General features: G+C 38.9%; 1 protein-coding gene across 1 annotated transcript in view; it reads right to left on the bottom strand.

Annotated features, from left to right (window-relative positions):
- Positions 1–27,965, bottom strand: part of LOC137608608 (matrix metalloproteinase-17-like) — a 63,077-nt gene that overhangs the window by 22,007 nt on the left and 13,105 nt on the right. The window contains exons 2-4 of the mRNA XM_068335106.1: positions 18,559–18,691; positions 18,235–18,370; positions 5,374–5,660 (exon numbers count right to left, since the gene is read on the bottom strand). Coding sequence (XP_068191207.1) covers positions 5,374–5,660; positions 18,235–18,370; positions 18,559–18,691 — 556 coding nt within the window. The remainder of the gene's footprint in view (positions 1–5,373; positions 5,661–18,234; positions 18,371–18,558; positions 18,692–27,965) is intronic.

Genomic DNA, 27,965 nt, shown 5'->3' with positions numbered 1-27,965 from the left:
ACCTTTTAGCAGATGGGGGTATACAACATGGCAGAAACAATTAGTCTTGCCCTGCTTAGGTGCTATTTTCAGATATACAGAAACAAATGTAAAATGTAATTACCCACAAGTAGATATTATTAGAAAAGTCTACATCAATCAGTGAGTCTTTTTTTATAACAAAATATATGTATGTACTGCATATAGAATACATTCAACAACAACTTTTCTGCCAAATATAACACAACATGCTGCATTCAGCACATAACAAGCATCTCCAGTACTTTGTAGAGCAACTCTTTGTTGCTCTGACCTGCTGCAGATTCTGTTGAGTTTAAATACTGCAACCACCTTCTCTACATCCCACCAGTGATTTTCAAATGTATTCAGTGCAAAGCAGCCGGAGCTTCACTGAGCCTCTGCCATGCTCCACTGTAGGTGGGGTGTTCCTGTCGGCGTGCGCTTCACTCTTCATTCTCCAGATATGCCACTGATCCGACACCAAAAAAGTTATAGAATTCCAAAACTTCTGGGCTATTGGAGCCAACTTATCCTGGCTTTTGGGTTGAGTAGTTGGTGAATATCTTCAGGCACAGAGAACTAGTACTAAGGTGAGTCTATGAAAGATGGTATAGTAGTTTACCAACATTTAAGGTGCAAATGCAGTCGTTAAAACTAGCATGTTGTACTTTATGTGAGAAAAAAAGCTTTAAAATGTCTTAAATTGAGTAATTAAAACCATTCTTGATTGAGTTACAGTAAAACTAATTCACACTTTCTGAATAATGTTGCTGTAACCTATGACCTTCCTTAGAATCATTGTACAGTGATCCCTTGTTACTCATGGTTCATGCGTTCCAGGAACCACCCACAAAACGAAATTCCATGATATATCTACAAACTATTATTTACAGTAATTTAAACATTCATGAACCCTCCCCATACTGATATTAAAACACCTTCTATTTTTACTACCTTTTCCAACATTCTTATCGACTGTTTAAAGCACATTTGTGTCTCACAGAAATGTGCTCCGTTCCGGGACTCACGGAAGGCAGCGCACTTCCAGATGCCATCAGCCAATAGAATGTGCGTACGGTATCACGTGACTACCTACTAAAAATCCGTGATGAGACGAAGCCGTGCGTGTTGATGCATGAATGTACGAGGGATTACTGTACTTGAAAACAAATCCCATATTGAAGTAGCATTACATAACAATTACTGGAGAGAGAAAAAAACCCTAATTTAAGTGGTAATCTGACCTTAATTTGGGATTGTTGTGTAACACCAATATTGCCAAGATCAAATTGGAACTTTTAAGAGAAACTAGACTTGTCTAAATGTCAGTTCTGATATAATCTCTACTCTTCTGTCAATTTATCAAACGGAAAGGTTGGATAGAGGTGCTGCGTGTGGAAGAGAGGACAGTCATTTCAGGTTCAGCCGTTCAGATGAAAGTGAGACGAAAGACAGCATGTCAGAGAAAAGGAGATGCAATGATTTACACTGTCATTCTGACTGCTATGAGATGGCCCCGGCCCGACGATGCATTTGGGGACACAATATCACACTGTTTGCTCATTTCATCGACATGAGGGAACTAATAACGCAAAGAGACACTGGAGAGAAATGAAGATGATCTTGAGTGACAAGACAAAAGAGTTTCTTATCAAGACATGAAAATTTAGATATTGGAAGAAATGGCCAGATTGCCAGGACTTTTATTTGCCTCACAGATGTAGGAATCCACAATCCACCACGAACATATCAAAGACACGGACAGTTCAGCTCAAGTGCAGAGAGGAGTCACATGACTGATGAAGTCTGTAGACAGAGTAGGTAAAACATCAGGGAGAGGGAACTTGTGAAACAGTGCATGAAATGAATGAAATGAGGTTACTTTCCGAAGACACCGAAGTCGTACATTCCAGAGCTAATCCTATCTATAACATACGCCTGTCTATTTTTGATTTGCAGAACTGATTGAAACCCGTTTTGAGAAGCTGTCATCCTGTCCTCATTTCCATCTTGTAGATCTCCCCGGTGGATAATCAAGTGCTTTGATTCTGTTTGATGAAAGAAAGTTGACCAGATCACCCAGGATAACATTGCATAAGCCTATCAATTAGCCCACACAGCTCAAAGCAGACACAAACCGAATGAACGTAGTTCAGAGGAAATGCAGCCTTTGTGTTAACGACCAAAATAACAAACTTAATAATGCAGAGCATTTTGATTTTCGGGTTAGTTTGTGACATTTCCACATCTGAGGCTTTGGCCTTCACCTAAATACAAAGAATTATTAAAACTTCATTAATTTGTCTTTTCATTCAAAGGAAAACAGAGTTAATATGAAAATGCCTGTGATTTAACATGCCATGATGAAGACAACCAAAGATATCAAAATTGGATTATTTTTTTTTCAAATTAGAAAAGACAGTGTGCCCGTTTCACAAAGGCAGGATTAACATACCCTGAGGTAAACCTGTGGTTCTGGGTTGACTTACCCTGAACTTGGAAAATCAGGGATTTTCAGTGTTAGTTTTGACCTGCAGTTTAACAGACGCGACAACTCTAAAAAAAAAGCCATCATCAATGAAGCACCGATGCGACGATTCACCATGACGAATCGGCACAAGACGCCCACCGCAACGCTTTACGGCAGTTGAAGTACAGATTTTAATCAATGCATATTAAGACTTTGAGGACATTGCAGCTGGAAAGCATTGCAGCTGGAAAGAAGAGAGAGATGGTGTGGGGGGAAGTTGCTGCTCAAGTCAATACTTAAATTTAAAAGCAGTCCGTTGCAATCACGGTAAAATTACGTATGTAAATGGCTTAATTATTAATTTACAGTACTTTATTTAGGTGCAATCCAGCTGGGGAGAATGGCAGATGTCAGCAGCTGAAATGAAGTATAAAACCCTTGTTCACACAGGTCAGACTTCTGCATCATCTCGTTAGGGATCCTCCTGTTCATCATTATGTTTGATATTGTACAGTATGTACATATTATGTCACGCACATTATAAGTGCAAAAATATTAGTTGTGTTAAATAGGGAAATCTTTTTAAAAGTTTTTATGTTATGTAAATGAATCAGTAAGGTATCGTAGGCACTGGAAATGGGCTTTCAGCAGGCCAATGGTCATCTCTACCCAGACTCCCGTCCTGCAGTGAACCCAGTGGAAGTTCTGTTGAGTGTCTGGGTCAGGATTAACTAAAGGGTCAGCAGCCTCGGTTGGCACGGATAACACGTGTCCCCCAGCAAAAAACTATCAAACTCGCCTGTATTGTATAGTGGATTCATTACAGTGGATTAACTGATGGAGACAAGTGAATTATTGTGTAAATATTTAGGTTACTGACACCACAGTCAGCTGCTCAGGTAAGACTTATCATATATCTGTGAGTCAGGAACAAAGACCTTCACATCAAATATGTAGTCTGCAGCATCACACATAATCTGGACAGATGTTAGTTTATCCATGACGCAGTATATCTACATGTACCTTGATGGGTATGATGGGAATGTGGATACCATCTATGCAGCCAATTACTTTGGGAAATTCTAAAAGAAATTAAAGTTTCTAATCCAATTCTGAGATTGCAAGACAATTTTATTATGTTATTAAGATAATATCATTTCAAATTAATTTATCAGATTTCTACATATTCACCTGCAATCCTGTTGAACTCCTCCTTGATGATTCTGACGGGTTTATCTCCAGGGAAATAGAAAAACTGGGGTAAAAGTTTTAAGGCGAGGCACAAAGAGCATCTCCCGCATTGTATAGAAAAGTTACCGTTTGCAAATAAAAAATAAACACTGAGTGGTGTGCTACACGCAGCACTGCTGCAGATGTGAGGATGGATTAGTTTGTGGACGTGTGTGTGTGTGTGTGTGTGTGTGTGTGTGTGTGTGTGTGTGTGTGTGTGTGTGTGTGTGTGTGTGTGTGTGTGTGTGTGTGTCCATCAAGGGGCTCCTTGTCAAACGGACAAGCCACGTTTGCGTCTAAAATACCTCTAAATCCAGGTTTTTTTTATAATACCGACCTTCGGTCAAAGTCTCTGTCCAACAAAACCAGGAAAATAAACGACGCGAGCGGCTGCGAATGGGGGCGGAGTCAGAAGAAACCCTAGGATTGTGGAATAAAAGCTGCTCCCGACCAGGTTAGCTTCAGAGAGTCTGTTACTGAGGTAACAAACCCAGAGGTTCAGTTTACTTCGCGTCATGAAACTGGTCAGGGTTACTCCTTTAACTCTGGGTTAAGTTACCTCCCTTTGTGAAACCAAAAACCCTGGTTTTCCCTGATTTCAGTGTTAACTTACGCAGGTTTTCCACTAAACCTTTATTGTGAAATGGGCCCAGTGAGAGTTTGTCACTGTTTTGGTTAAGTTTGTTTTTTGCACGTTTTTTTCAAGGTTTTCAGTCCCTGCAGTCCTCTTTGATTGTCCTGATTAGTTCCTTTCCTCCAAAGTGTATTTGGTCTTACGTGTTTGTGCTTTCTCTGCCAGTTCTATTTTTTACCTTGTGTCACTGTTCCAGGCTTTTCTGTTGATTTTTTTGTTTATTGCCTTCTTTCTCTGGCACCATCTGTATTATGGGCTTTCTTCGGATGTTGTTTCCTTGAATTTTATTTTGTTACTTTGCCTATTTAAATTGTCTTTCTTGGATTCGACCCCAGCCAGCCTCTACCTCCTGTGAGCATTTCATCTTTTTTTCCCCTAGCATCTTATTCATAATATGATCAAACTGCAGCAGCTCAGCCTCTGTTGTCCACATCTGAGTCTTATTCCTAAGGTTTCCATGTAAGCACAAACGTGACAGCAGCAGTACTCAACAGCAGTTTTAGGTTTAAAAAACAGTCTGAGTTGCTGCAGCGTCGTGAATGAATCTCCTAGACAACAAAGTTGGTTTTGGGAAGTCAACATGTAGAATTAGTTGATTAAAAAAACATCCAGGGTTTAACAATGGCATACCCATGTATTAACAAAAGGAAATAAACAGCCAAATAGATTACAAACGGCTGATGAACTTTTGGTAATAAGTAATTATAAGTACCGTAATCTCCTTATCAACTTGCCAGTTGTCACACATTATCGCAACATCGCTGTTAAAGAGTGCATGACTGCAAGGTGGCAAAATCATTAGCTAATACTGATAGTCTAGACAAAAAGTGATAACCAAATAAGTAAATGAAAGCAAATTATTATATTAAAGTAGAGACAGACCAGGTTAGCTGGTCAACAGCTGGAAACAAACTATGAGATAAAAGTGTTGAAATTGCACTACCCAGTCTACATATTAGCTTTAAACTCTCTGAATTTAATTGTAAAATAATTTCTTCTGCTGAGGAAAAAAACAGGTTGAATATGAGACACTCATCACCTGGAGATCTGAAGGTCCAGGCCTCGTCATCATCAAAATGTGTATCCCCAGCTGTGAACCTCTCTCCTGGGAAGAATGCGTGTGCCACAGTGCCTCCCGGTCCATCAAAGGGATATCCATCATTGTGGTCGACCTTTGTGAAGTCAATTTGAATGTCTGCATCGCTTCCTGCTACCTCATGGAAGTTAAGCGGTGCAATGTCACTCCAGACCTTCAAGGCGTAGTACATCAGGGCTCGGACTGTGTCCCTGCCCAGTAAGGCTGAATCCTTGGGGAAGGTCCTCACTCTGACGAGAGAAGGAAAAACAAAGGATTATGGTGCATATATTAAAGGAAAAGAGTTTTTCTGATGAATTAGACGGCTGACACATTAGACAAAAAATAAGAGACAAAACAGAACAGGGAAAACATTAAAAAAAAGAAAAAATTACATTGCACCAGAAACAGAATAAGAAAAGGGAGAAATTAAAGGAAGGTTTAGAAAAGCTAACTCTGCAGAGAGAAGAGAAGAAAGGTGTCAGATGGTGGGTGACAAATATACAAAGACAAGTTCAATACAAATGTGGGAAAGAGGCTGCTGACAGAGGTTTTAAAAAAACAAGAACTAGCAAGAGCTTTGTGGTGTACATTCTAAGCAAAACCCTTGTACACAAAAGCATGCAGTGCTTGTACCAAACGTTTTCTGCCTTCATTTTGTTTCAGAGGGGTGACTCAGTGGTAAAGTGAGCGGTAGAGCGGGTCGTCCAATGATCCAAGATCGGCAATTTGATTTCCACTCCCGCCCATAAAAAAAACCCGGAGTGTGAGCTGAAGGTATCAATTCACCACCGGAGCAATGCCGAGGCACCCCTGAGCAAGGCAAGGAGCTGTCACCCTTACAAGTTGCTAACCCGAACCCTAGCGCACCACGACGAAGGAGCCCCCCCCCCCGCACAGCCCCCCTTCGTATGTGTTTGTATGTTCAGGGCTTGTACATACACACACACACACACACACACACACACACACACACACACACACACACACACACACACACACACACACACACACACACACACACACACACACACACACACACACAAACACATATATACAGTATGTTTCAACTAACTACAGTGTGGCATTAATTTCCCTTCGGGGATTACATCAGTATATAAATAAATAAAGCAAAAATAAAGTTTGGTTGGTTAGAATTCAAATTTAACAATTTTTGTATTTCATGGTTAGATGCTCCTGCTGGTATTCTGTACTGATAATAAATTGAAAATACAATGTGCATCTGAGGAGATTACGATGACATCCACTTTCATGAACAACTCAGTTTTTACCGTCTCCTTTCACATCCATATTTTTTTCTTTTTCCTCTAAACTATCTCAGCATCCCTCCCTCTTTTCTGTCTCACAATGGAAAACAAACAGGAAGTCACTTAAGAGTCTTTCAGTTGTCTACTCTCTCTCCACTATTCTGTCACTTTCTCTTATATTCTCTTTCTTTTCTGTCCACCACTTTGTATGTCCCCTCTCACACTCATCTGCTTTATGTGCTGCACTCATCGTCTCTCTCTCCCTACAGAGGAACATTTTCTGAATAAAGAGGCAATTTGATCATTATCAGGCTGCTTGAGGAACTTTAATGTTCATCAGTGGGATGGGCGCTATGTCTAGAGAGAGTATCACCTTGTCTTACCTCCATGAGCGACAGCTCGCAATACATAAAAAAAGAAAAAAGGTTCAAATGATCTAAACCGTAAGACCCTAACATTAACATTAAACATTTCTTGCTCAGGATAATCCAGGTAGTCTATCATGCATGGCTGCACTCAGTGTATTGGACATGAAATGAGAAGAAAAACGTAGCAGAAACAGGGATAATAGTTCACATATTCATTGTGATTCATTGAGGCTTACAACCATAACACACACATGACTGAATTTCTTATTCGGTTATTAAGAACAAACAGAAATTAATGGTCTCTCTGAAAATACAACAATCTGGTAAAACAAACAAAAAACAAAAAAAACACGAAACAAAGTTTGTCTGAGACAAGCTGGGGAATACTAAACAAGATCTGGCAAACCACTTACATTTCTCATTCATGCTAAAAATATATATGTGAAATAGTGAATGTTGAAAAACCACAAGGACGATTAACTCTGTAACAAATGTTGAAGGTGAGTGCACCCCAGCTGAGCTTTGCCTTGAGTATTAGCAGATAAATCAGCTTATGGATAAATGCTCTGTAGCTCAATGGATGCCACCTTGTTTTTCTGTTTGGTTTGGTCCTTTGAAAATATGTCTTGATGCTATTATCTCCATTAAGACTCAGAGGATGTTTTTCAGCTGGGAGCATGACAGACATGAGTTGAGAAGATTTCTGTAATGAGTATTAAAGTTATAATCCTAATAAGACTTTAGCTGAATTGAGCTCTTCTCTCAAAGCATTCATCCATCCATTCTTGAAGACAAGAAGAACATCTCTTCTCTGGAAGCAATGCAATTTTTTTCAATATTTTGACAGGGAGAAAAAGAAGATGAAGGAGCACTTTGGTAACATGCTGCACACCCACAGCAGCTGGGTGGTGATCATCTACTCATCGGGTCCCGCTGTGTCACATAGCGCAGTCATAATGTGGCCACGTATGGCTTACTGAGAAAAAGCCATTTATTGACTGACTTCTAAATTAAAACAATGTGAGTTTGTTGGCACATAAATTCAGACAAACTGCATTTTTGACAAAGCAACTCAAACTTTTTTTAAAAAGTAACAACTAATTAGGTAATTAACACAGCATTTTTCATGTTTCACATTTTTAAAATAGTATTCAAACCAATTTAATTGACAAATGACAACATGTGAAACATAGAGTATATGTATGCCAAAGACTGGGCATAAAAGTGAAGACAAATATTTTTGAGAGTAGGCCAGCTGACCTGGGTGAGGTGAGTACACTCCAGGGACTCAAAGGGTGTGAGGCAGTAACCCTTGAGGCATCGGTGGCTCAGAGTCACCAATCCCCTATCAGAAATTCAGTGGTCCGATCACCGGCCCTTGCAGCCTCCATCCATGGTTCTTACATCAGAGAGTGAGGATGTGAGAAGCCTTGAATGGCAGCCTCTTCCATCACTGCTATATCTCTAACCCATATTCATACTGACTCTCACTGATTCTCTGTAAAATGACGAGAGGAAGAGGAAAATCGGAGGATACTCCAAACCAGATGGTCTCTTCCATGAAAGAGTTAAACAGCGAGTTAAAGAGTGACTTTGATAAGTTAAGGAGTGACTTTGATAAAAAAAAGTCGGAAGAAAAGCTAAAACTGGTGGTAGATGCCATGGAAGAAATGAAGGACGAAATGAAGAAAATGTGGAAAGACACAGATGAAAAAGACCGAAGAATTTTTTGTCTTAGAACAGGGACAACAAATAATGGATGATTTGGAGCAAAGCATTCGTATAAATGATGTGATCGTCACTGGCATCAACATCAAGCCGAGGAATTACTCACATGCTGTGACGAGGGGTGAGGGAAGTGAGCACAGGGCTGACAAGACTGTGGAACAAGTGATTTCTCAAGTGGAGATAACTAGATCCGGACCAGATTGAGAAATGTTACCCGCTACCATCTGGAGGTAGGAGACCACCTGGAGTGCTGATCAAATTCCAGCAACGTAAGGACAAAAGTGTTTTTTTTGAAACAAGGCTTCAAACTGAATGAAAAAACATTTATATTAATGAGAATCTCAATAAAAATAATGCTGGTGTCGCTAAAAAAGTTTGATCCCTGAAGAAGAATAGGTTGATCAACTACACCCTGACAAACAACTGCAGGATCTTCATCAGAGCAAAGGGGCTTTCTCCAGAGCAGATGAAAACATGGTGATCAGGAGTGCAGAGGAGTTGGTGAAAATTGAGCAATAAAGATGGACAAGAGTTGTTTCTACACCAAAGATCTGTACAACAGAATCACTTCAATAGTAGGAGCTCTACACCAATTTTGGACATGTCAAGTATTACATGAAACAGTTGAAAAAAACATTCAACACCATCAGTCTGAAACATGAATTAATGAACAAAAAAACAAGGATTTCTGCTTGGAGGGATAACATTAAGTTTTACTCTTTAAAGAGCATGATGATATCTTTTAACAATATAATAGCATGTTTTGTCTGTAACAAACTGGTTAGTTCTTGGATAAACACTGTACTCTGAAAGAGGTGATTATGATCATGATATTTTTGTGAAGAACACTGGCAAGCTCAACTTCTCGTTTTGACTGTCTATGATGTTAATAAACCTTGTTCCTAGGAAGAATGTAAACATGGTCATGCTCTAGGTTGTATTTGGGTCAAAGGCTAATATCTGGAAGTGGATAAGAGTATGAATGTCTGTCGAAATTCAATGGATGAACTGGTTGAAAACATTTAATGTCTGTGTTTGTTGACAACATATTGTAATGAGAGAGATGTTAATTCTGGGGGACGGGAATTTCACAAGCGGCGAAAATGCGCTTTCTCAGCCAGATAGCTGGTGTCTCCCTTAGAGCAGCTATAAGGTCTAGTCAGTAGATCTTATGGTCCCGCTTAGAGTGTGAATGGTTTTAAATTCTTTTACATGTTTGATCCATAGCATGGGTGTCAAAACAATTTGAGAAAATGGAATAAAATTATGTATGACTTGTAATATTTCCCTAAACGTGGGCAGGTGTCATTTCTTCTGTTTGATACCTCTTTGACTAAAATATGCTTGGATAATTTTTCTAGCATAGCTCCACAATAAAAAAATATTGTAAACTCATGTATGATTCGATCAGTTTAGCAATGTTATATTCAGACTACATCAATCGAGATCAACATTTAGCACACAGAAAGTTCAGAAGTTCTGTCACCTCAAACACCATGTGCATAAGAATCCTCATCATCACCTCTTCTGATTTGTTCTTCCAGTCACAACTAAGAAATTCTGAATAATGACAGTTTTGAAAGGGTCACTTTTGTTTATTGGTTTTGTTTATCCCTTTAATTTGGGTTTATCTTAGTTTTGTTTTTAAACTGTCATTGAAAAAACAAAGTACAGAAGGAAAGAAAATTATTTTAATACTATTTTTCAGGTGAAGTTTTATTCAGCTGAATTTTAACAGTGCTTGTCTTGTCTTCACATTTCAACATCACTGTTGATGTTGAAATACTCATCACATATGATATAACGTTAGCTGATGGTATTAGAATTTATGATTGATGGTCCTTTCTTGCCCCTCTTCTGTGATTTGGACTGGAGGCTGAGGTTCTGTCATCTTTGTGAAGTAGGAGAAGGGAAGAAAAGTTCGTCCAGTAATCTGATCACGAAGTGTGGGTCTGTGAACTTATCCTCACCCTGACAGCTTATCACAGGCTTGAAGGTAAATGCTTACCCTCCACAAACAACTCATTAGAAGCTGTGATGGACGTGAACAAGGTGAGGCTGTGTTTGCTGTTGTATAATAAGCATCAGAGAGAAACAGAGTGGATTGACACTTTTTGTGCCTGCTTTCAGGCGAAGGTGTGCTGAGCAGGCTCAACTTTTGTCAACATAAGTAACACTCATAATTTTTTTATGAATTTCAGGAGGTGACATCTGCGATTTTGCCTGATCTGCACAATCTGTAGAAAGCCAAAAGGATTAAATGAAAGAAGGAGAAAATAATGATGAATTTAAAGGACATAGAGTTAAAAAAGAGTTAGCAAAATATGAATAAAAAGTCACCAAGTCTCTGTTACTGCCGAAACATTTCTGACAACTCCTTGTGGCTTCATCTAGCACATTTCTAACTTTAGAATCACAGAGCTTGATCCTCTGCGAAAATGACAAGTCCTTAAGTTTTGAGCATTTCTTCAGGCTACTGTACTCAGTGGGATGAGTGATCACACAGCAACGTCTCCATCTCTGACAGAGTGTCTGATGTCTTCTTTTTGTTAGCCACAAAAATGATCCTCATTACAAAAGCTTTTTTTTTACAAATGGCTTGTGTGACAGACTGGTACGACAGGGGTGTGAGTAATAGAGGGGGAGAGAGGGCGATGATAGATGGGTGTGGGAGGGAGAAGGTAAAATTCAAGGTAAAAAAAAAGGCTTCATCTTACTCCTTCATATAGTAGGAGGTATTCTTCTGACAGAGGCTGGTTTCAATGTGGTGATTGAGTGAAGTCCAGCAGATTGTGCACCAGATATGAAATTATTCTAGAGAGAATTATTTGAAACGTGTGGTCTGCAGGTTTTCATATCACCTTTTACTATTGGCTTGTATCATTTTGCACCTGAACTGACATAAAATCAAAACCAAATGGATGAACAGTTGTGAAAAAAAAAAAAAATCAACCTAATTACATCTAAATGACAAAATACAGCACAGAATGCCGATCTGCCACTTACCTGCTTCATTGGACAAAGACTGAGAAAATGTGATTTCAATTAGCTGAGTGAAGGATGCTTAAGGTAGACTTCATTTTTTTTCTGACTCTTTGCCTGCTACAGGCAAACAAGCTCAGCAAGGACAAACACAAGCACAAAATATCCCCTTCCTCTAAATTTCCACATACATCTTACAGACCTATGGATTTGCAAGGTGATGATTCAGATGCAAAATGTAAAGTAGGGAGTGATAGATGAGTGAGAGAAACAGATGAGGAAATCTACGAGTGCTTTGCTGTGCTCCCGCCTTCAGCCTCTGAGCCCTCCATGGCTCTGATGCTCCGCAGAGACTTGAACTGACATCAAAAGTGACGTGAAAAAGAACATACACGTGCTTGTACAATGATATCCCTCTCTCTCGCTCTGCCACCCTCCGCCAACATAAGCTGATTACTCTCAAAATTGAAAGCTCCTATGCAGATGGTGAGTCATGTGCATTTGCGGGCGCACACACAGCATCACAAACACACTCAGACAAGCAGAAATGGTTGTCTGACATGAACACTAATTTCTCCTCCGTACTACCAATTACTCAACACACACGCACGTGCGCACACACACACACACACACACCCACACACACACACACACACACACACACACACACACAAATCATTCACAACAGAGGCGAAAGACGCAAGATAAAGAGGCTCCTTTCTTTCCACAAAATTTTCCTTTTCACTCCAAGTCTTCTTCATCTCTGATTCTCTGTCTGACCTGAAAATCACAATCACCAAATCTGAGATGGAGACCTGGAGAAAAATACAATGTGCTCCTAATATGATAATACTTAATGAAAGTTCCATTCATTCTTAAGGCTCTTCAAGCCATTTCCCCACAATGGTGCCCTCAAATGGCAAAGCAATGTTGGAGACTTGTGGGATTACCTGAACAATGTTCATTAAGTCTTTTATATAGAGAAACTTGTGTTACAGACACAATGATTTATGACTGACCAATAATAGAGGCAGTTCTCATGAGATATGAGATACTTTATCTCATCCCACAGGGGGAAATTCTTTCTTTGTGTTTGATCCATCACTGTGGAGCAGTGCATTGAGCAAATTGGAGTTCAGTTATTTTCCTCATGGAAAGTTCAACATGCACATTTGCAGGAACTACCATTATTTGTCAATACAGGTTAATCCCAGTTGTTTTGTGATTCTTTGACTTTGTTAAGGCTGTAAAAAATGGAGATTTAGAAATGCAATCATTTCAAATAATAAAGATGGAATCTAGAAAGAGTATTTATAACACATTTGTGCATCAGAAAGTTGCTGGTGTGAGGTTTGGTTCCCACTACTCCTCCACCATCACACTCAGCGCTAGCTCTCCACAGGGCTGTGTGTTGAGTCCATTACTCTAGCCACTGTGCACCCATGAATGCACTCCCATCCACTCTACCAACATGTTGTCTGTGTAGGTTCTCATTATCCAGGTCATGGTTATAGAAAACTGTTTAAATCCACTGGACTTTAAGAAAGTTTCTTGAAAACTATACCAACACCATCATCACATTCGCTGATGACACTGCCGCGGTAATCACCCTGATTGCTGTAGGTAATGAGTCTGACCACAGTTATGAGGTGAGGTGATAATACGCAACTTCTCCCTTAACACCAGGAAAAGTAAAGAAATGGTGCTGGACTTCAGCAGAAACAGGAGTAGACTTTCCTCACTTTTAATCAGCAGGGATGAGGTGGAACAGGATTACCATCACCAAAAGTTAAAGCTCGACAGAAAACATCAGCGTTGTAGTGAAGAAGTCCCAGCAGAGAATAACTTTTTTTATGACTTCCCCACAACAATTACTTTGGGAAAATCTGTCGGTGACATTCTACCACTCCACCAGGAGCGTAATGACTTACTTTGAAACTGCATCACTAGGTGGTATTCTGGCTGCTCTGCTGTAGAAAAGAAGACACTTCAGACAATAAAAGGAACAGCATAGGAAGTCCTCAGATGTCCCTTACCTTTTCCAGAGAACGTTCTCACCTATAGATTTCTTAGCAAAGCCAGAAACATTTTAAAAGACAGTTTGCATCCCTATAAGAACTATCGGCCCTCCAGCCTGCTGAGACAAGATGTATGAGCCTAAAAAGCAGACTAAAACTGTCCAAACACACATCCCCTGGGCCACCCACACTGTAAAACCTACTAATTTACAATGATTTGGGAAATTTTGTGTTTTAAATTTTCAGATTCTGTGATTTAAATTACAGTGTGCCCTCATTACACGCGAACAACAAATTTCACGTTATAGCAACAAATTATCTTATAATTTACGGTAATTTAAACGTTTATGAACCCTGCCTAAACTGATATTAAACCGCCTTTGATCTGTATTACTTTTTCCCACACTCTTATACTGCTGAAAACACTTTTGTGTCATGGTTCGGTGTGTCTGTGCTGGTGTGTGGCAGGGGGAGAGGCCACACTTGTGGGTGGAGCCTCGGGTCTACACCTATTGGTCCTCTCCACTCCTGTTGCTCATCACCACATCCGTTGCTGGTCATCTCAACTGGATTCGATTGGGCTGATGACCATGAGGCTTTTTAAGCCAGGTGCTGTCGGAGCTCTTTGCAGGCTTGTTTTTCCTAAAGGTTGGTACTGATGTTCTGCTCCTGTAGTTGTGTTCCGAAGTCTTGCCTGGTAGTTCTGTTTTGTTCCTGTCTTGTTCTGCCTGCGTTTTTGTTTGCATCTTTGCCCGTGTTGTTGTTTAAGTTTTGATTAAATCATGGACAAGAGCTGTGCCTACGGTGTTGTGCATTTGGGTCCATATCCCACCTTTTGTGACACTTTTGTGTCCCATGGAAGTCCGAGACTCGCGTAACGAGCGCACTTCCGGATGCCGTCAGCCAATAGAATGCGTGTACGGTATCACGTGACCACCTACCAAAAATCCACAATGAGGTGAAGTCGTGAGTTTTGATGCACAAATGCAAGAGGGCGCACTGTACATAGTAGTTTTAATATTTTTGTATCCCATTTTATTTATTGCCCTTATTGTTGCAGGAGTAGAAATCTCTATTTAAAGGATATACATCTAATTTCCCTTTTGCCACCATCAAGTCAGTATCAAATTTTGGTGATACTAATATCGACACTTCTATACTGACAGCTAAACAGAGCCTCTCCGTGGCTGTACACATTTTAGCATCACCATAAAAATGTTCAGTATCTCTGGAATACATTCATGTTTTGTTCTTTGTCAATAACATTCTGGGAGTGTCATTGTTTCCCATTTCTGGACCTGAGAACTGTTATACAGCTACATTTGTTCTTTGCAAATAAGCAAAATTCACACCTGATGAAATTTCAATAAAGCACCTCCAAATATTTCGTAGTTACCAAAGGAACCATTTAATTGAAAAAAGTTTGTCACACAGTGCTATGTCAGGCAATTACTGCTGCCAGTTTTATTACTTGTCCAGTCCCACAGCTACTTATAGGACTCTAACACTCTGATGCCCTCAGTTACAACTGCAGCATTTCTTAACACTCAGTACAAGTCACGGCGATCTATGGCTTTAATTAGTACTTTGATGGACCCTTGCTCCTAATACTCTCATTACTGTCAGCCATAGACTTTTAATATGGCTCTACTGTTTCAAAATAACCTTCACTGCATTTGTAATGCTTGACTGTGGTCACCTAATACAGATCTCACTTAACAATAGCTTTGAGCCTTGGAGTATTCTTATACCAGTGGTGTCAGTCAAGTTTAAAAATTAATTTGCATTAATCACAGATGAAGATGAATGAAGGAATACAAGCATAGTACAGCTAAAATCTTAAAATATATACTGTGTACCACAAATAGCATATGCTCAAATGTCCACTCTTTACTAGAAGAATCACAGTGTGAGTGCTTCCTACTGAAGATGATACTTCCATTTATTGCTATACCTGCTATGCTTGAGTGGAAAGATGACAACATATATAAACAACTGGTATTTTATACAAACTTCCACTTTAATGCACAATGTCAATTTCTTCTCAGTCTGTTTGTAATCTGCAAGTAATGAAAATTCATGGAAAAATTACAGGCAAGAATGTAAGTTGATTCAAATTTGATCAATACTGGTTGAACAAAAATGATCATGTTACGATTCGCAGTTTATTTTAACATAATTAAAGCATTGAAGAACCTGCAATATTAAAATACAGTACGAATCCATTTCAAAATGTATCAAGTGTGCTGCAGTGGAGATACATCTACTGTGGTTTTTTTCATGGTCATTAATCACATCCCTCAATAGATTCTTATAAAAAGCTAATTTACTTCATTTCAAAAATGATTATACAGTAAAACAGATGAATAATATTGAAATATAGCACTTAGTAAAGCCCTCCAACTGTATAAAATGCATTTATTCTTCTTTTGCTTTCTTTTATCTGCTTCCTGTACATTTCTTTGCTTCTTTTCTCTTTCTTCATTATCGTCAGTCACCTCCCTGTATGTTTTCTTCTCCAGATTTTGACACCTATCTGTTTGAGATATCTGTGTGGCTGCAAATGACTGCCAAACTTTTCTGCTGTGATGATGAGCTAACTATATGAGATAATGAGCGAACATTGGGCTGCGGCGCCACTTGGCTGCAACATACTTAGCTAGGTGCTGTGTGATGTTCATGGGAGAAAAAGAGAAAAATATTCAGGGCTCGGCTCAGTACAGATGCTCCCAAAATGCATCAAAAAATAATTTAGTCTTGTTTCTGAAAATCATATAACTGAATCTGAGTCCTTTCATTGCATAATTAGTCTGTTTAGTCTTCCGTCCTCAGCTCAAAGAAATAACTGATCCACCCCACCCACTCAGCACATGTTCATAATTCAGTATAATGATGTGATTGATGTGAATAAACAGGCAAAGGGGACCACCATTGAGACAACTGGAGGACATGAATCAGGAATCACTGGAAGTGCCTTTCTGTCAAAGCGTAAATTGATAGTATATAATTAAACAGTTCCTCTATTATCCTGCAGACCTTTGCCAAATTGAGAACAACTGATGTTATTCACAGGATGCTTTCACACCCACCTCAGGCTTTTCAATAGTAGACCAAAATTGCAGGTGTAAAACCTCTCTTGAGGTTTGAGGTTGAAGACGTAGTTTTTGGTCTTGGTTCATATCAAACTGGTTTACTTTGAATACAATGTGGAAATCTGGATGTTGTGCTGAGTCTGACGAGGTGATGTCCTTCCTAAATTTGTCAAAAACATCTCCTTTGCCTTACCACTCTTTTTATATTTAACACTATATTGTCACATGCACAGATTCAAAAGCAACGCACCTTAAACAGTGATACTAGAACAACGCAAATGATCAGTGGACCTCCACTAAAAAAGCCATTCATGATTCATTGATCCCATCTTTTATGAATCGAGTTAATGCTAACTTTGTGGACCATTGAGAGTGACAATGCTCTCACTCATGATCAAACCAATAGCATACATTACAGCATACATCAGGAACCTGGAAGTGGGAGTGTTGCATAGAAATACAGTCAGTTGCATTTTGTTCCAGATTACAGCTTTTCTGAAAACCCTCACAGCCAGGCCCAAATGCCCACAGCCTGTACACGCTAAGATCTAACTCTGGTTTCAACATGGTTGGTTATTTTCATTTGTACTTTTCTTTATTATCCTGCTATCCAGTAATATGATGCTTTAAAAATATACTTGTTACTACACTGTGACTAGACCTGCCTTCTCGGCTGTGCAATGATTAAAACTGTTATGTAGATGAAATATTTACGCTGCTGAAACATAAATAGTTGTACTCTTCTATGATCTTACTGATGTGGTGAATCAGAACACTAACGTTTAACATGCTTGTCAGTTTGCATCTGGTTCATTAGAGGTTTAGTGTATTATCTTCATTCAGCCTGTTATTCACCCATATAATCTAATAAAGCAGAGACACCATGAAATATTAGATGATAAAAATAATTTTGAAAACCAAAAAAGTGACTGAATCGCTACTGTTCCATCATTTAAAAAAAGAAAGAAAGAATGACAGAAGAGACCACACTGTGCAGAGTATCACTGCTTTGTTTTGGCGCTTCAGTGGAAATCTGCATCATATGGATAACTGTCTGATTCTGAGGCCAGAACTTAATCCCCAACTGTTCCAACACACTGCTCTACAAATGAGAGCGCTGTGAATACAAAGGTGTTTCACTGGACTGAGGACAAATCTGTCTCATGTCAGAGCAGAGTTGGCTGACAGGAGCACTGCGTATGATTGGCAGCAGTATAAAGAAGAAAGTGTGTTCAAGTCAACCAGGAGGAAAGAATACCCACACACCAGCCGTGTATATGAACAAATACAGAATGCCTCTGTTTTGGCTTCTCTCATTTTTCCAACAGAGGTATTGTCACACGTCCAGCCTGACAGACAAGTTTCCTACCTCCAGGAGAGATGCCTCTTATTCCATTTGTTCTGAGGAGTCAAGTCTCGTTTCTTTCGACCCACTGACACCTCTGCCTCCAAAACATCTGGCAAAGAACATCTGGGTGTCTTCATCAGACCTAGTGTAGCTTGGTCTTTAGAGAAAATGAGAGGATATGATTGAGTTAGAAAGACGGTTAATAGAATGCTAAAATCTATGAGGCTAAACTTGGTGACAGTCTTGACTAGACTGCATTTAATTGTGTCTGTCACATTTTGACTTCATCAAGTGAAAATTCTAACTCTCCCACACAGTTTCCCAGAAATAAACGTGGCCACATACCAAACACTCCAGTCTCTTTTAGCCCTCCGAACCTCTGCATGGCTTTGATGGCCTTGGTCAGGGCCTCCTTGGTCTGAAGCTGCCCAGTCACTGGGTCTGGGGGTGGGAGGTAGCCAAACTTACTCAACCAGTCCTGGAAAGGAAACAGCAGACAGAGTTCAAGAGTCTTGCCAGATATTTGAAGAGCTCCAAATATCTAAACGGTGCCATGAAGGTCTTGTGCGTGCCACTGGCTGGCTATTTCATCTGCAGCATAACACAACATTCAGGAACTAGGTACATCTGTTTATTCTTTTTCTCTCAAAACAAGTCACTGTTAGTATAACACAAAATCCCAGCCCAGATGATTCCACTGATTACTGTTGGTACATGTTCGACTTGACTGATGAATGCAGCTAATCTGCAACTTGAGCATTGCTCTTTTTCCCTATCTTCTATTCTTTCAAGCTTTTCTTGTCTATTGTTCAGTGTTCTTTTTCATCCCTGCATATCTTTCAGTGCTACCAAAGCCTCCTCCTTCCTCTTCATGATCTGAAAGTTAATTAGAGATGACAGATTTTAAATAGGTTTTTGATCAGCACTCATTAGATGGGAGAGACACGGATCGATACCAAGGCATCCTGTCTGTAGTGACATAAAATCCCATTTATTCAATGACTTTGCTGACTGGCATTTGTCTCCTAATCTTTGCTTTTGCCATCCTTTGGAATGCTATAGGAAGAAACTGAATTGACCCCAAGCAACATCAGGCAAGATGAGAAACAACAATAATTTCCTGGGAGAGTTTCTAACTGTAAAGCCAGGGGTATGTGGGTTAGAGACCAAAGATGTTAAAGGGAAGCAGGGAACTTAAATTGACCCCATGAATCAAGAAAGACACTGTTTTCCAAAACTTTGTGAATCTAGTTTCCAATTTACGTTTATAATTCTGTAAATATACGGTGAGAAATTATATGGGTCAACACACTCTGTCAGGAAGACAAACAGACATGATCCTATGAAGGGTAATACATTAAAAGTATTATGTATTTAGTAATTAATTATGGAAAACTATGCAAAACTGTTGTCATTGAACACTTTATCACTGCATCTACAAATGCAGTGCATCAACAACATTTTGCAGATAGACTCACACAAAGTCTAAATGTGTCCTTTGGTCTAATAGAATTTCCTACTGTGTTATAAAGGTGACAGCAAACTCAGCAAAGTGACAATGAGGAATAATGATCAATTTAACAAATGACACAACACTTCTACCAGTTTCTTCTGGCAATTTTGTGCTCCAGCTGCAAAATCTGGCTGTTATTACCTAAAAATTCACGATCTTTCGTAAATGCGTGTGTGTTTGAGAAAGACACACAGATGAAATGACAGCAGACTGGAGATGGCTAACGCTATGCTATGATTTGCCGGTCTGTGGTTGAGGGTCGTGGCTAAGGGTTAATAAGTATGTATATCTTTAGGACAGGCAATGTGGCTTCCCAGTTCAACTCAGTCCTAACTGACTTGTGTCTCCAGAAGCAGAGCAGGAATTACTCATGTGTGAGTGCTCCCGCTTAAGGGTTTAAGTGGTTTGTCTAAACAGTTTAATTATGACATGTCCTGACAGCTCATATCTCTTCCTCCAGACATTGTTAAAGTGATGCTGGCACAATCCCAGATCTTAATGATTTCTTTTTGAGACACAAATTATGACAATATAGGATTTGTCTTTAAATGCATACAGTATGTGAATGCATTGTGTAAACTGTAAATGCAAGACGGAGAGGAAGATTCTTCTTCTTTGCAGGCAAACTGTGCAAGTGATGGATTACATCTGTTCTGTTTCACACATTTCTCACAAACTCACTACATGAAACTTTTTTGTGGAGCCAGCAACTATTTTAAGCCTGACATCGTAGCTCATATGGAAAGAAAGCTGTAAAAACCTGTCGAAGAGTTCAGTGACATGCTGAACGCTGCTGAATTATAGACAGGGATGTCACTGGGTTGAAGTGAGAGCAGATGAACTTTGAAAAAGCCAAATTCAAGTAGTTGGACTTTAAAATAGAGAAATAAAAAGCAAAGATAATGAAATTTACCACAGTTACTAAATGAAACACATAAAATAACTCTTGTATATAATGTTTGCTGCAAAATCAAAGGGAAGAAATAACTAAACTTAAACATAATGGTGCTGTTAATTTGAGATTTTAGCCCTTAAAATGCAGATAAGAAAACAAAAGAAATATGTATACATACACAGTGTCAGGTGGGAAAAAATAACAGTGAATTTGATGTGTTCAACAAATCTTTCTTGAATTTCAGACTAGTTCATTAAGATATAGTTTGAATCACTTACTCACACACAAACTCTGAATGTATAAAGAGGATGTTGAACATCCATGTATTACTCTAATTAATCCCAATGGAGGAGCCTTTTTAAAGTCTTTGATGCCTCAATAATTGCAGCGAGGAAGCGACTGCTGTGTTGCGCTCTGCATGAAATAAGACTGTGGACTCATCTCTTGCGCCAGAGTTGCAAGGCAAAACTGAAGAACATACTGAATGGCACAGTGTAAAGTTCAAGCATTGCTTCGAGCCACAAAACAGCTAATTATTCATTTGAGAAGCAGAGATTAAAAAAAGAGAATATAAAAAAATTTAATTGACCAAAAACAGTTCCCTGTCAAAAGAAATAATCACATCTTTAAGGTCATCTGATGTGAACTACCAGACAGAAAGATATTTACATTTATTTGACTTAAGATACACACTACAATTTAATGTTAATCTTCTCAGCTGGCTATTAAATATTACTGCTTTGGACAATGGCAACAAAATAACAAAGAAGAAAAATAACATCAACTTGGAAAGAACTTTTATTTTTGAGAATATACATATTAAGATGCAGAGAAAACAGAGCGCATTTTCAGGGTGTCTTCATACAGCATCTGTGCAGTGAGTTTCTAAAGAAATGGTGCAACCACTCATACATTACACAGAAGCTAAAATGCACCTGTGGTACAGCTACATCCTACAAATGAAGGAGACATAAGTTCAGTGCTGACATTTGAGTTATATCTGCAGACCCAGTCAAGAAAGATCCTGAAAATGTTATGAGATATTTAAACAAAAAACTATATAAAAAAACTCCAGGGATTAATAAAAAAATATTGCCAATATCAAGCTTGGATTTAATGTGAAAGAAGTTGACTTTCCTTTGTTTGGTATTAAAAATAGAAAGATATAGCCTTTGTTTATTAACAAATCCCCTCCCATAATGTGTGCAATCCATCCAATCCTTCATATTGTAAAAATAAAGGCAAGAAAGGAACACTCTAGTGAATCTATAATGAGCTGCAGATCACATGACAAAGAAATGTAGCCATGCAGTCTGGCTCAATCAAATGGTGCATGAATAATACACCAATGTCTGAAATCATTTCATGTGTTATTGGCCAATTTGTTGCTTTGTGTGGGTCATTGTAAGGTTGAATGTAATGGAGAAGATAATGTCCAGAGAGAGAATAAAGAGCAAGACAGCCGGCACACGGTGCACATTCTTTAAAACAGCCATTAAGATGTCATCAGAGATGAGACATATCACCCATATATTACACCTAGGAGACCCATTTGTGTGAAACCAAATGTCGACCATGATGACCTATTTTAAATAAGTCTGTAAGTTTAACACTGACGTGTTAATAATGTATTTGCCCATAATGTATATGTAACCAATGTGTGAAATAGTTCTGCTGCCTATGGTTAACATGACTACGAAACCCAAATGTCACATGATTCCATCCCTTATTGACCTGAAAATCAAAATGCAAACATTAAATGAGCAGTGTGACATATAAATTCTTATTAAATGTTTTTGCATCACCAAGATCGCAATGGACCAGGGGTCCAAGTTTAAGAGGATGATGTTGCCCACTGGTCAGTTCTTTATCAATAACTTAATGAACATGCTTTCTCCTCTAACTGTGCTTTCGCAGTGCAGTGAAGTCCGAGCTCTCAGCTATAGTCCAGCAGCTCTAATGCTGGAATTCAGGGACTTTAACAGGGCAAATGCTTGCTGACATGGGATCTTGACCCTCTGTCCCAAAGGGGGACCAGGGTGTGTTTACCACTTGGGCTCCTTGCTGCTCAAATAACCTCTGCAGTCCTGGTCTATCTTTCAGTTTTGATAGCTGTGTTCAAGGCCTCCCAAATGAAATGTTGTGAGAAAGTGTTTTTCCCGTTATTCTGAGCTCCAAGTCAGAAATATGGCATGTAAATGAATCCAGCAACAGTTGTCATGTCTGCTGTATCTGCATCTAATTTTCTGAGTGGGAGGGGTTCCATGAAAATGAGTGTGTGTAATTTGGTGCAGATCCAAATAAAAATCTGTATCCATCAAATATAGAATTTTGCACATTCAAAATCTTATATTTAATGGGTTATGAGTTTGATTTTGGAAGGCTTGATTGAACTGAAGGGGACTGTTGGAGAGTCCACCTGATCTACAATGCATTTAAAGTGGTATAGTCCACATAGCCTTTACTATAATCTGATATTTTAAGCACAAACCCATCCCCAAACAAGAGAGTGGGAAACCTTTGCCAGGGTGGATGCATGGAACCACACCATTCTGGGAAGATTGGATGAGAAGAATACATATACCTCCTGCTCCACAGTCCTCAGTCCCTGGTTCCTTTCTTGATGTAAGTTACACTCACAAAAACTCTATTTGCACAAATATGTTGCCAAGAATGCTTGCAGAATTGTAATGGTGCTCCTCCAAATGATTGTGTACGCCTCCAATGACATTCAAGTCTTGTGTCAGCAGTGGAAAGTCTGCATCTTCCAGTGAACTCTAAGGGCCACCACCTGACTCAGACTGCACAAAAGACATGTGAAAAATGGAGACAAAATCACCCTATGAGGCTTTTCAAGTGCTGAGAGCTAAGGTCAGAATGTTCTGCTGTTCTGTGAATGCCGCTTAAATGTTCATCGCTCAAGGGTCCTTGTCAAGCCCGGCCAAAGGAGTACCAGAGTATGATTTCAGATTTGAAGCCACCCAATTTATCAGTAGGTAAAATGGAATTTTCTTTTTAATGTTCAGTTTATTTTCATGTCTATAAATGTGCCCAAGTTCCCCATAGCACTAAGCAAATGCAAATCAGCTAGGAGAATGTTCTTCTATTCAGAACATTGTGAAGTCTGGTTGAAAGTATGGCAGGAACAAGTTACAATGTCATGATCTTTCTTGCCTAGCATCAATAAGTTCCTGAAGGCTTTGTTGGACTCAAGATATCTTGTATGAAGTTGTCAATCATTTACTTTAATTAGTTTTATACCATGTGACTGACAGAATATTCATTACATTGTTGGTACAATGTACATTACAGTTCATTGTTGGTGTAAAGTGACTGTTGATTAGCAGTATAATTTATCAATGCAGCTTACAAGACTTCACTAATTGCACTCGAAAGTGTTGAACAGTTTTTTTCAACCAGCTGCTTACTACACATTCTTCTATTAGCACACATCATTATGTCAATGCTGGAATAATCTCCTTTATTTATAAGATGTATTCATTGTCAATCGCATGATTGAAATAAAATCAGCATAATTACCTTGTTATTAAATTATATTCAGTTAGATTAGACTTGTTATGTCTTTTTTTAATGAAATTGCTTGATTTCTGCCTATATAGTAATTAAAATAGTTCTAAACCCGTTTGAGAGATCTAAAGTCATCATTTTTAAAATCCACTTTATTTCTTCATATTTGCTTGCTGTCATGAAATGTCATCAAGTGTAGAAGCCCTCCTGTGCGCTGCAAGACAACCTTTAGCTGTATCACATGAATACCTGCAGCTGTGCATTCAATCAGTCTGAACAGCACTCCATCTATGTCAATCAGTTGATATTTATTATTAGCTGTAGAATTTGTGGGACACAGGGCTGCACTGATGCATTCACTTTACCGTAATATAATGCAATAGCCTACCGAACCAAAACATTAAGCGGGGGGCCTATTTTGCCAAATTTCCAACATAATTGCAAAAGATCATTGTCTCGCATGAATGAATTCAGAATCATTTTATCTTTCTATCGATCTTAGAAATAATTTCTCAATTGAATTTCAAGTAGAACGGCACAGTGTCACCATGGGTAACATTAATGCCTCGCAGCAAGAAGGTTCTGGGTTCAATTTCTTTCTGTTTGTATGTTCTCTCTGTGTCTGTGTGGGTTCTCTTTGGGTTCTCCAGCTTCTTCCCACCTCCCAAAAAATGCAAATTGGGGGAACTGATCACCCCATATTGTCTGCGATCGTGAGCGGTTGTTTGTCTTTTTTGTGGCACTGTGATGAACTGGCGCCTCATCCGAGGTGCACCCCTGCTTCTCACCTCTAGCCAGCTGGGATAGACTCCAGCAGACCCATGACCCACAAGGAGGATAAGCGGCTGTAGACGTGACAATTACAATCATCGCAATCGTAGCTTCTACACGAAAATGGAAAGAATTTCAAGTAAACATACCGTGTGAGAAAATCAATAGTCTCAAGCTCCTATTATCTGGATGCCATTTTAACGCTACATATGGGAATCTTAAAACAGTTATACTAGGAAAGTCAATCCTTTAAAGGTGCCAGTGGAGTTTTCTAACCGGTTTCTGTTTACATTCAGCGTTTCTCATCGAAACACTCCGTATGTATCCCTGAAGTCTTAAAATCTTCAGAATAATTTCCTTCCTCATAAAACATAAGCAAAGGCTGCATCGTTTAAAAACATGTTTACTTGCTTACTTTCCAGCAGATGGAAGGTTATTAAAACATAGATTTAAAAAAAGTATTTTTATTTATATCACATTCAAGCAATTGACAGAAGACATATTTCCTGCACACACATTCTATCCCCTATATTCACACACTTTTATTGTATAATTGAGCTTTGGAGTGGGTATTACAGGGTTTGACTTACTTCCAGTATGAGCTGGAATATCTGGATGTGAAGGATAATTTATCTCCAAATACCTGAACTCTGCTCCATGTAATCCTTTAATACAGTTGGTCCGGAGGACATGGGATTCTACAAAATCCTTAGAAATATTCAGAGACTGACAGATTATACGGCCAACAAATAGTACTATCACAGAATTTTGCTATGAGATCAAGGCAACTTGGACCAGAGCTGTTGGAGATGGAACATAGTGACTAAATGCTGCATTTCTGTAACACAAGCTGGCTGTTTAAGTCAAGGAAAAGCTTTTACATTAAAAGTAAAGCTTCATGTGTGTGAGGTTTGATTAATGCGGGCACAGATTTGAAGTGCTGAATTGGCGTGCAGCCACGGAAACTGGAGGGTCGAGACAGAGAGTCAGCGTGGGTTGAGCGGTCTGAAGAAGAAAATCTTAAATCTGCCACTGAGGCCTGTTGTCAAATGAAGATGGGATGAAATCAAGCTCAGAAGAAAAAACATACGACTTATAGCACAGGACTCCTTCGAATTAATCCACTTAAATGAGGAGCACTTAACTCTCTCTCTCTTCCAGGTCTTTCTGTATGTTTACTTATATTTTCTTACACAAGCCTCTTCCTGAACGAATAAACTTCAAAGTACTTGCTTGGCAGCAAAGGTTGACAATTTGAAAATACAGATAGCATGGCCATCCTTGTACTGTCGTCATATTTTTTTTTAAAGATTTGAAATTTCTTTTTGATTGAAATGTAATGATAAGAATACAAGTTCTTGATGAAATAACAGAAATGAACGCTTTCCCTCTTGAGCCTCTTGTTCGGTATTGTTGCATGATTTACAGTAGTTTCCTGTCTTTACTCCTGTATATGTAATGTAATACTGAGAGGGGACCAACAGAAAAAGCAAATACACTTGAACTTCTGGCTTATGTCCAATTCATGACCCACAAGGCGATTCATGCAGCATGTCTTCGTCAACTCTGCCTGGTTCTAACATTTATATAAATTGATAGCTCACCACTATCAAGCTTTTTTGATATGAAAGAGATTCCCTTCTAATTAAAACAATCCTTGTTTTCATATTGGATACTCACTTTTCAGATTCCTAACTGGTTCAACTAAATTAATGGTGTAGAGTAGAGAGAGTAGGACTTTATTCATCCCCTCAGGAGGGTCCATCAGGGAAATTAGTTAGTTAGTTTATTGTGTTAGATAAGATGACTTGTTGCGTACGATGAGAGTCTTTGAGCCCCTGGCCAATATTCACACATCTCTCACTCCTAGTGGGTGAAATCCATGCAACTGTTGAGTTGACAAATGAGTTTCCTGTTTCAGTGCAAGCCCCAGTTGGCTCTGGCTGACTTTAAGGTCAGAGTTCACTACTGTTTAATTTAAACCTGCAAATAGAAACAACTGCTTCTTGTGTTTTGAAAAGGAGTCATCATTCTAACAGTGGATATTTAGAGAAGATTCTTAGATTTTAGAATAGATGTCTGGGACATGACATCACTAATGTTTTGGGGTCTGCAAATCTGTAAAAGCACACACATACACGCACGCACACACACACATCAAGCTCTGTGTTTGTCGTAGCACCACAGCAACATCCCCCAGAGCAGAATCAGTTTTGGCCCCTGTACACACGGTCCACTCTGTTTCACAACACTTCCCTACTTAGTCGGATGAACAGCTGCAGTCCCCTCATCTTCTTCCTCACTGACAGGAAATGAGTCACTGGGAGAAATTTAACCTTTTGACCTCATAGACTCTCAAAGGGTCATGAAGTAGGACGGTCTATCATAGTGATTACATTGTTTCTCAGTATCTCCAGAAGGAGGTCGGGCCTGTCAATTGTGGCTTCTAGATTCTGAACATGGTATGAAACAGCATGATGGGGGCAAATATTTCAGACAGTGATGTCATATAAAAAGTGAGTGTTGCTTTATTTAGATGCTGTCATGTTTCGACATTAATTATGGTAATGCTAATTAAGGATGAAGCATTCCCTTGCCTCTAGGGTACTTTATGCTGACCACAAATGACAAATGAAATAACCAATAAATTAGTTAGACTTTTTAACATTTTAACTTTTTAATCCTTTGTAAACATACTATGAGGGTTTTTTTTTTTAATGTTTTTAACCCATTTTAAAACACATTTACAACTTATTTTCTCATGACTACTTGTTAATCTTATTATGGATCATGAAATAGCTTTTTTTTTTTATTTACTTGCTTATTTATATCATTTTTAACTTGTCACACAACAGTGTTTTTAAAATTATCATAGTCGTTTTAACTTGTCATACTGGCATTACAGAGACTGTCTGCTTTATCCAGAGAAACTTGCATTATGGGCCATTTGAAGCATTAATTTTGCTAGGATTGCACGTTACTTTTGTTAATCGTGCATCTTTTAGAGTCAGTCAGCCTGAAATGTGTTTATGAAGCTAAGCATTT

Source organism: Antennarius striatus, chromosome 15 (genome assembly GCF_040054535.1).
Source record: "Antennarius striatus isolate MH-2024 chromosome 15, ASM4005453v1, whole genome shotgun sequence".
Taxonomy (NCBI): Eukaryota; Metazoa; Chordata; class Actinopteri; order Lophiiformes; family Antennariidae; genus Antennarius; species Antennarius striatus.
Note: the sequence above shows the minus strand (reverse complement) of the source record. Positions and strands in the feature narration are given on the sequence as shown.